The sequence below is a fragment of the Carya illinoinensis genome, chromosome 9 (genome assembly GCF_018687715.1).
Source record: "Carya illinoinensis cultivar Pawnee chromosome 9, C.illinoinensisPawnee_v1, whole genome shotgun sequence".
Classification (NCBI taxonomy): domain Eukaryota; kingdom Viridiplantae; phylum Streptophyta; class Magnoliopsida; order Fagales; family Juglandaceae; genus Carya; species Carya illinoinensis.
The window spans coordinates 17,613,771-17,624,041 of record NC_056760.1 but is presented as its reverse complement, the minus strand read 5'-3'; the positions used below and the strand labels follow the sequence as shown (position 1 = coordinate 17,624,041).

At 33.7% G+C, this 10,271-nt stretch overlaps 1 protein-coding gene across 1 annotated transcript; it reads right to left on the bottom strand.

Moving 5' to 3' along the window:
* Positions 1 to 564: 564 nt before the first annotated feature.
* On the bottom strand, positions 565 to 5,020 carry LOC122276874 (LRR receptor-like serine/threonine-protein kinase EFR). Its single transcript, XM_043086769.1, has 4 exons — positions 4,617 to 5,020; positions 4,152 to 4,543; positions 1,030 to 3,024; positions 565 to 923 (listed from the first exon to the last, which is right to left on the bottom strand). Exons 1-4 carry the CDS (start codon positions 5,018 to 5,020, stop codon positions 565 to 567), a joined length of 3,150 nt encoding a protein of 1,049 aa, XP_042942703.1.
* Between the last annotated feature and the right edge of the window lie 5,251 nt (positions 5,021 to 10,271).

Below are 10,271 nucleotides of genomic sequence, written 5' to 3'. Positions count from 1 at the left end.
GTACTGACAAACAGTAGTCCTATATAAGAAAGTCCATACTTATATATATATATATATATATATATATATTATGTGTGTCTATATACAAAAGTACGAGTAATTTAGACCATTCATGAGCAAACCTAACAAACTTAACCCCAAACAGTGCAACAAAAGGACATAAGAATAGTGGTGTCTCATTCTCAATAGATGAAAAGGAGAATAGTGGTATCTCATTCAAAATAATTCTTTTTACAACCTTTTATATAATGATATTTATATAAAGTGATGTTATTTTTGTAAATCTTTTATAAAAATACTTCTCATTTAAAACATAGCTGTACAAAAGATTGTATATCTATCATTTTTTGTAATATTCGAATATCCATTGGTGCTATTTATATATCAATAATAAAATGTCATCACCATTTTCTATAGGGAAAAAAAGATCAATGATAAGTACAAAAATGGCCACACAAAACAAGTATATATCTTAGATGGAAGTCACTGTTGTAATATTTGAACAAATATTAACTAAAGAAGAGTCGCAGACAAATTAAGCATATCAACATATATCTAAAATGATCAGGTTTTTTGAAAATCTTGTAGAAACTTGGATTTGATCTTGTTGAGTGCTATTGGAATACTTCTTGTATTGATCCTCTCTTCAGGTGAATCTATGCAACAATCCAAAGCTAATCCCATGATAGATGATACGCTGTTCGTCGTAGCTGCATTCTTATATCTTTCGTCTCCCAACAAACTAGCATCAATGATTTCAATTATTGAGAGATCAGCTAGAGATTCCTCTACCCAAAGCTTCAAGTTCATCTCTTCAACAAACATGTTATCTGTAGGCTTCTTTCTCGTGAAAGTTTCCATCAGTAAAATGCCATAGCTATACACATCGCCTCTTATAGAAACAATCCCTTCGGATCCATACTCTGCATTATATACAAAAGAAAAAGAGAAAAATTTAAAGGACTTGAAGCATATAAATCAATATTCTATGATCAATGGAATTCAAAATCAGCAATATTATAAGATCACCTGGTGCCATATACCCAATAGTAGCAAGGGTCATGGTTCGCTTTATAAGATCCTCATCTCCTAACAGCTTGGCTATTCCAAAATCAGCAACATGTGCAACCATTTCTTCATCCAACAATATATTGTTAGGCTTCAAATCACAGTGCACAATAGTTTTTGAGTAACCAAAATGAAGGTATTCTAGTGCTGTTGCCACATCAATCATTATGTTTAGCCTTTGTAACATACTCAAAAAGCGGTCACCAGAATAAAGCCAAGTCTCCAAGTTCCCATTAGGCATGTATTCCAATACAATGGCTTTGAAGTCCATATTACTGCAAGCACTAATGATTTTGACAAGATTCCGATGACGAATACTACTTAGTACGTCACACTCTACATCAAAGCTATGAAATGCCCCTTCTATTTGCAAATTCAAAACTTTTATTGCAAAATCCTTACCATCCAAGAATGTTGCTTTGTACACAGACCCAAAACTCCCTTCTCCAATCAACTTACTTGGATTAAACCCTTCTGTTGCTCGTAGAAGCTCATGGTGAGAAACTCTTCTCCATGTTGCTAAAGGAGACAAGTCTACCGATCCTGTTGACTTCTTTTGGCATTTTTTTGAGATTAATACGAGGGATGCCACAAGTATTACTGTTAATCCAACTGTAGGTAATGAAAATGTTAGTATATGACTTATTTTGGACCTTTTTGATCGAGAACCATCTTTTTTGCAGGGAAGAACTTGCAATTGGAGAGCACCACAAAGTGCATCATTTGACATAAATGATGCAGCCGTGAAGTTTATAAATGGACCTCTTGTAGGAATTTCACCTCGTAGTCTATTGAATGAGACATTCAAATATTTAAGATATATGAGTGCTTCTAAGGATTTGGGAATCTCTCCAGATAAATTATTACTTGAAACATCCAAGAGCTCCAAGCTTACCAAATCACCAAATGATTCAGGAATTGAACCTTCAAATAGATTTTGTGCTGAGGAGAGAAGATATAGATCTTTGAGACTACCAATTGTTATCGGGATATCACCTGATAATCGATTGTTTGATAAATTCAACTCTCTCAATACCTTCATATTTCCAAGCTCTAATGAGAGGGGGCCACTTAGAGAATTCGACGATAGGTCAACCTCCAACAAATCTTTCATGCTCCACAAGGTCAAAGGAATCGTAGAAGTTAATTTGTTTGCCCCCAAGTAGAGGTTTCTTAGCAAAGTCAGATTATTTATGCATCCAGGAATTTGTCCAACTAGCTCATTGCCTCCTAAACTTAACTGAAACAAGCTCTTTAAATGACAAAGATTTGATGGGATGGGACCCTGCAATCTATTTTTATGCAAGTACAAAACTTGGAGCATGCTCAATTTCTCCCATGCAGTTGGAATCAGTCCAACCAACTCATTGTAACTTAAGTCCAAAATGATCAAGCTGCTTAAATTGCCAATATCTTGGAAAATGCTACCCTTGATATTGGAACCATCCAAAAAAAATTTCTGAAGAGAAGTGGAGAGATTTCCAATGGAATTGGGAAGGATAGCATTTAGTGGATTTTTTTCAAAAGATAACACTTCCAAATATTTGCAATTTGACAAAGAAGAGAAAAGGCTATTCATTTTTGGAGACCCAATAGTCAAGTTATTGCGTCCTAAGTTGAGATACTGGAGGAGAGCTAAATTACCAATTGTATTTGGAATGAAGCCAGAGAATGAGTTCTTAGACAATTCTAGACGAGTGAGTTGTGATGCATTGGATATGGAGCTGGGAATTGTTCCATTGAGTTCATTTTCCCCAAGCAGAAGCATCTGAAGTTCTGGAAGGAAATGTCCTAGATTTGATGGGAGAGGACCAAAGAGATTATTCAAAGACATTCCAATGATTTGTAATGTTGAGATATTGAAAATCTCAAACGGAATTGGTCCAGAGAATTGGTTGGCTCCAATATTGAGCTTCTTCAAGTTTTGTAGATAACCAATTTCATTCGGAATTGCACCTGCCACAATATGAATAATCAGGAGTATGTTAGTTCAGGAAAAAAAATTAATAATAATAATAATAATAATAATAATAATAAAGAATCTGTAAATCATATATATTGAAAAGGGCCATATGTCTAATAACCCCCCAAAAAAGGAAAGGAAAACGCAAAATCCACCATAATGGGTCCGACAATGGTTCCGATTTTTTTTTTTTTTTTAACTTAGCTATTAAAGAATTATTTTTTTAATGATGTTGTGAATTTTTTTAAAAAATATTTAATGGTACAAAAAAGCATGAAAAAAATCAAAAACTAAAAAATAAAAAAACCAAACGGCGTTCTCGCCTTTTGGGAAATTTATTTATTTATTTATTTTTTTCCATTCTAAAAAGAGGAGGCGGAGGTGATCAACATAGCAACCCTTCCTGAGCTTGACCATAGGAGCCATTCATCATTATGAAATGTCTGGTTTTACTACTATAAATGGTTTCAACTTATATCCCAACTTAAACTCCTAAACTTGAAACTATGAAATACTAGCTCATACCAATTGGGCTACCACCTCAGTAGTCTTGGGAAATCTAATTAAGACAGAGATTTGGTCCTTCAACATTTCTTACTTTTTGTGTGTGTATATATATAAATATATATAATTATACAAAGATAATTACATTTTCTCCAATGAATTAAAACGTACCGTTGGGAATTATTATATCTTAATCTTTAACTTAGTACAGCTTGGACCTTAGTTTGAAATTCTAGCGACCATGTAATACATGTATATAATATATAGTTTGTATTGGAAAAATAAGAATAAAAAATATATCTTTGAACAATGTTTTTCTTTGAAAAAAAGGGCAGTAATAAACAAATTATATATTTGATCCATCCTCCGCGAATATTAACTTCTTCTTTTTTTCCCTAGAGGACTTCCTTAAAATCTTCTAGTTTTCTGGCCTGTATGTGTTGATCGGTACTCTGCATATATATAGCTTGCTTGCACATGCATTCAAATGAAAGGTGACCAATCCGAAACAATCATTTTATAAGCACGTACGTATAACGCACATCTGCTAATCAATGATGCTTTCCATGATTTTAATGCACAAATTACATATAATTTAATGACTAAATTAACATACCAGCAAAGTCGTTTTCGATAAGGTACAATTTCTCAAGCATGGTTAAGTTTCCGATTGCCGGCAATACTCTTCCGGTGAAATGATTAGTCTGCACCGACAAATATTGCAGATGTTTGCAGCTGAACAAAGTGGATGGAAGCCCGCCATAAAATCTGTTATGAGAAAGTTGAAGCCATTGTAAGTTGGGAAGATGATTAAACGTATCTTTTGGAAGTCTCCCTGAGAGCTCGTTGGAGGAGAGATCAATCGATTGCAGGGAAGGCATGTTAAACAAAATAGAAGGCATCGGACCCAAAAGCTTATTATCTCCAAGATCAATTGCTTGCAAGGTAGATATGTTGAAGAGGGAGGGAGGTATATAACCCGAGAACTCATTGAAGGCCAAACCAATCCTTTCCAGGGAAGACAAGTTCGATAAAGATTGTGGGATAGCACCTGTGAATCTATTGCCAATTAGAAACAAACCTCGAAGTTTGGATAATAGTCCCAAAGATGGGGATTTCTCCATTGAAGTTGTTGAATCCAAAGTTTAAGTTTTTCAACCGGTAAAGACGAGACAACTCATTGGGCACAGAGCCATGAAAACTATTGTTTTTTAGTCTTAGACTAACAAGAAATGAAAGGTTTCCTATCTGTGGAGGAATGGTACCCTCAAGACCCATGTAAGAAAGGTTCAAGGTTATGACTCGGTGATGTTTAGAACCACAAGTGACACCAATCCAATTGCAAACAGATGTATTGGTGGACCAATTGCTCGCTAGAATATTATGATATGCAGGGTCGGGATGAGAAATACCAAACTTTAAGGCAAGAAGGGCAGATTGATCTGTGGCAATATTTGGAATGGTTGCATCGACTGAGATAGCCATATTGTAACATCGTACCAAAAGCATTATCACACAAAGGAGGATGACTCTATCCATGAGAGATGTATCTAACGATCACTTGAGGTAGGGGACTTAGTATATATATATATATATATGGCACTCAAAGTTAATGGAGCATTAAAAAATTAAGAGGATAATTAAATAGTAGGGGATTCCCTCCATGGAAGCCCTCAAAGTTGACCAATAATGACTTGAGAGTAGTGATCACATTCACATATACGTAATTAATGCTGGTTCCATTTTCTTGTTGGAGTGTTGGGTGGTGTGGCTATCATTGCATTACGAAACCAAAACTTCCACACAACAGGCCGTAGATTTTACACTCAAGGAAATCTAGTGTACGTTCTTGTAAAAATCATATTATTACATCTATTAAATATATAATGAGTCCAATTAAATTGTAATTGTTTTTGAAGATATCAGTTTGGTCCAAAATTGGATCGTAAATTAAAAGTAGAGATTTTGGTAGACATCTCGTGGGATTTTAATTTCCGTTAAGCAGAGATGGAATTACTTGACTCTCGCTGGACACTTACAGCCGAGCTAATTAACTTGTGAAATGTCCCAACGAGTGAATTGGTTCGCTAGACACCCGTACTGATACATACAGACATATATATATATATATATATATATATGTCCTAGTCATCAAGTTAATATATTTAGACAGTGAGTTGAGAGAGATAAAATGAGATAAAAGTTAAAAGTTGAATAAAATATTATTATAATATTATTTTTTAATATTATTATTATTTTGATATTTAAAAAAAATTGAATTTTTTATTATATTTTATTTAAAAAATTTAAAAAATTATAATAATAAAAAAATATTAAATTAGATTAAATAAAACTCTTTTACTATTTAAACAGGGGTAACTCATATTTTACTCCAGAAGGATTTTTGAAACCTAGCTCAACTCCGATTTGAGCCATACCAATACAGACTACGTACCTATAAAAGAAAGACAGGTCTAAAGATTAGGACTTGACTTAATTGGGCTAACGCGCATATGGGTGCATAAAAAAGAGAAAAAAACTGGAGTTAATATCCCACTTTTCCAGACCGCGAGGCGACTGATGAAGACTGAAAGGAAGTGGTAGCTACTGTCAAGAGAGAAATTATAGCATTACTATTCTTTTACCATTTTCTACAACTCTTTAATATAATAATATTATTTTAAATATTTATTTTATTTTTTATTTTAATTTGCTATGTTTAAAATTTTAAAAAATATTATTTAATGAAAAAGTTGTAAAAAAATTGTTATTTCATTGACTTCGGTGCCAAAAGTTGAGCGTTCAGACTTTTTAATCCACAAGCTGGTTTTAATTTGAAACCTCGCTCAACTCCGATTTGAGCCAATAATATAGACTAGGATGATTCATGGGTATATATATATTTAGAAGCGCTGCAGGATGGTCGGGCTGTTATAGATAGAAAAGCAACCCTCTGTTGACACGATGACACCTAGGAAAAAAATAATAGACTGTTTAGAACTTACCGCATAGAATCACCACAGGTTTTCTCTTTTAAGTAAAAATCTGAACTTTCTCACTGTTCTGCAAGTCTTTAGAGAGAGAGAGAGTATGAGAGAGCTTTAGGAGGCACCCATTTGCGTCTTCGTCGTCGTTTCGGAGCTTCAGTACTATGAATTTAAGCTTTACGAAGCCCCGAGTTTTTGATCAGCTACTGAAAAGAACCTTCTAGACAACGCCGTCAGTCCGAGTTTCGAGTGAATCTCCTCCATTTCCTCTACCTTCCGGAGTCTTTATGCGGTTTTGGGTTTTTTTTTTTTTTTTTTTTATAAGATTAATTTGTTGATTGTATGCCATGGGATCGTGTCTGGACTTGAATGGAAGTTTTGATTTTGTTGATGATACAATCGGCTAGCATTTGTAGATTGGCTTCTAAAATATGCTTCATTATAATGTCCTGAATGAAATAAAGTTGATTGAAGATTTGATTTTACATCTCGTATGGTGGTCAAGCTCCGTCTTTGCCACCGTCTGGGTCGAGTGCCGTAGGAGATGAGTGTGGGGTGGGATTTCGTTTAGTTGGGATGGTATGGAAGACGAAGGAATAAGGAAGGGGGCAGTATTTGTGGGCCTGTGATCAAGTGTATGTAAGTTTAGCTTAAAAATATTACACTGCTTACGTGGCGTACAACAGTTGGAGGGCTGCTTAACGAGAGCCGGATCGCTCCCCAACTTTTCTCATATACATTACTCATCATCTCACATGAGTAATATATATTAATCGTGAACTAATATGCCATTTGAACAATAAGATGATTTGAAATGGCATGAAATAAAATGAGATGATATTAAAATTAAAAATTAAATAAAATATTATTTTTTAATATTATTATTATTTTAAAATTTAAAAAAATTAAATTATTTATTATATTTTATCTTAAAATTTAAAAAAATTATGATAATAAAAAAATATGTAATAAAATTAAATGAAACACATTCACGGTCTAAACTAGCGTAACTCATATTTTACTCCACAAGGATTTCTTAAACACAGCTCGACTCGAGCCATACGGCCAATACAGACTACGTACCAATGAAAGAAAAACACGTCTAAAGATTACTTGACTTAATTGGGTTAACGTGCATAAAAAAGCAAAGGAAAACAGGAGTTAATATCCCACTTTTCCATATCGCGAGACGACTGATGAACACTGACGCAAAGTGAGCAGCTACTGTCAAGAGAGAAATGATAGCATACTTCACTTAATTGGGTCAGAGGAATCCTATACAATCTCTTAATACTTTATACTTATTTTTTTTAATTTTTTAATATTTTTTTAATATATTTTTTAATTTATTCTTTTTAAATTAATTTAATTATTTTATTTATTATTTATATATTAAATATTTAATAAAATATAAAATAATAAAAATTAAAAAAATATAAAATGTAGAGTATTAAGAGATTGTGAAAATTTTTTCATTGGGTTAACGTGCATATGGGTGCATAAAAAAGGAAAGGAAAAACAGGAGTTAATATCCCACTTTTCCAGATCGCGAGACGACTGACGAAGACTGAAGCAAAGTGAGCAGCTACTGTCAAGAGAGACATGATAGCATTCCTACTCTTTTACCATTTTCTACAACTTTTTAATACAATAATATTATTTTAAATATTTATTTTATTTTTTATTTTGATTTAAAATTTAAAAATTTAAAAAAATATTATTTTATAAAAAAGTTGTAGAAACATTGTTATTTCACTTTGGTGCCAAAAGTTGAGAGTTCAGACTTTTTACGGTTTTTTGAAACCTACCTCAACTCCGATTTGAGCCATATGATCGATACAGACTATGTACGTACCATCTTGCTGATTTTTTTAATCATCTTATGTTTAAAGAGTAGGCGAGTTCAGGGATGTGCTGGAGTTCCAATAAAATAGTCATTGAGCGGAAATATTATATATTTTATATATTTAAAATTAATATATTTTAATTAATTTGTGACATTATTATTAATTTTAGATGAAAAAATAATTAATAAACATAAATACGAGTTGTGATTTTTAATTGATTGATATCATGTTTATATTTAATTTTATAACTATGATTTAATTAGACAATATTTCCTCACGTATATAACATATTTTTGATAATCTATTTTTTCTTTTAATTTATTTTTTGAGTGTTATTTTTCTCTCTTTATTTTCAGCTTAAATAAAATTCACATAGAATCCGATTGGAACTTTTGATCAAAAGTACATGCTAATCGAGAGGAAATATAAAAAAAATGCAGAAAATAAGACAAAGAAAATGAAGGAAACTGTGGACTTGGGCAGCTTAAAAAAATACAAAATAAAGATGACTTCGAACATTAAATAATTTTTGGTAATGATTTTCTTATTTTGGTTGTTCATAGACGCATGGTGAAGAAAATAGTTAGCAGTGGATATCACATCCAACGTGAAAGTCATAGCCCTGAAAGTCAATGAGCAGGTTTGGAAAAAGAAAAAAAAAAAACACCGGAACGGAAGTCTCCTTATTTGGGAATTAAAATCTGGGAGGGGATCTTTCTTGACGCTGCACTTCAGCGAGCTAGTGGATGACGCACACTAGGAAGCTTAGATCGTGATAGACGTGAGAGAGGCTTGATTATTAGAGAGAAAAGAGAGACGCACGAAATAAAAATAAAAATAAAAGGAGTTTTCGTCTGGGTGAAAGACAGGCACGTTAAAGTGCAGGGAGGGATTTTACAGAAATGAAAGTGAAACTGGGACGCAGCACAGTGAAGTTGGGATTCTTCTAGACGCTGCACTTCAAGGAGACAAAATGGAAGAGGGGAGCTGCATGTCACGAATTTAGAATTTCTTCACACGTCCTGTGTGGCCTTAAGAGGTTTTGTCTCTACAAAACTCTTAAATAAACCTTCTAAATGACTCAAGATAATAGAAAACAAATCTAGAAAGAGAAGCTCTAGAGAACTTGTTTGCTCTTATTGCTTAGTGATTTACACAAATGAGACTCCCTCTATTTATAGGGAACTCTTGGTACAAAGAATTGTGACACTTGTCACCAATTCAAGGGTAAAGAACTTTCTAGATCACTACTCTAAAATTGTCTATAAAGCCCTTCCCTAAGAGGTTCTACACCATTCTAGAATACTCCACACAATTTTACAACATTCTACAAGATTCAAGAGTAATCTACAAAGGACTAGGAGACTCTAGAAGGTTAGGGAATTCTCTAGAAAAATCTAGGTGGTGACATTCTCCCCCACCTAACTTCGCGACGTTCTCAGTGTGGTATCTTCATGGAACTTTCGGATGTGATCTTCAAACTACCACAATGACTCTTTTGGTTCCCAAGTTGTCTCGCTTTTGGGCAATCCCTTCCACTTAATCAAGTATTATTGGCGTGGCTTATGACTCTTTCGCCTGATGGCACGGTCCGCCGAGATTTCTTCTACTTATTTGTCGAAAGTGGTAATTATGCCCAATGGTGCGCGCTTAGACTCTCCTCGTGTTGGCTCCTCTTCATCACCATGGTAAGGCTTCAAACAGCTGACGTGGAAGACTAGATGAAGCTTGAACTTGAAGGGTAAGTCTAGCTTGTAGGAGACCTTCCTTATTTTCTTAATGATTGGGAATGGTCCCTCATAACATCGTACAAGCCCCTTGTGTAGCTTTCTTGTGAACTTGTGTTGGCTCGACAATATCTTTACTAACACCAAGTCGCCTATACAATATTCCGTATGCCTC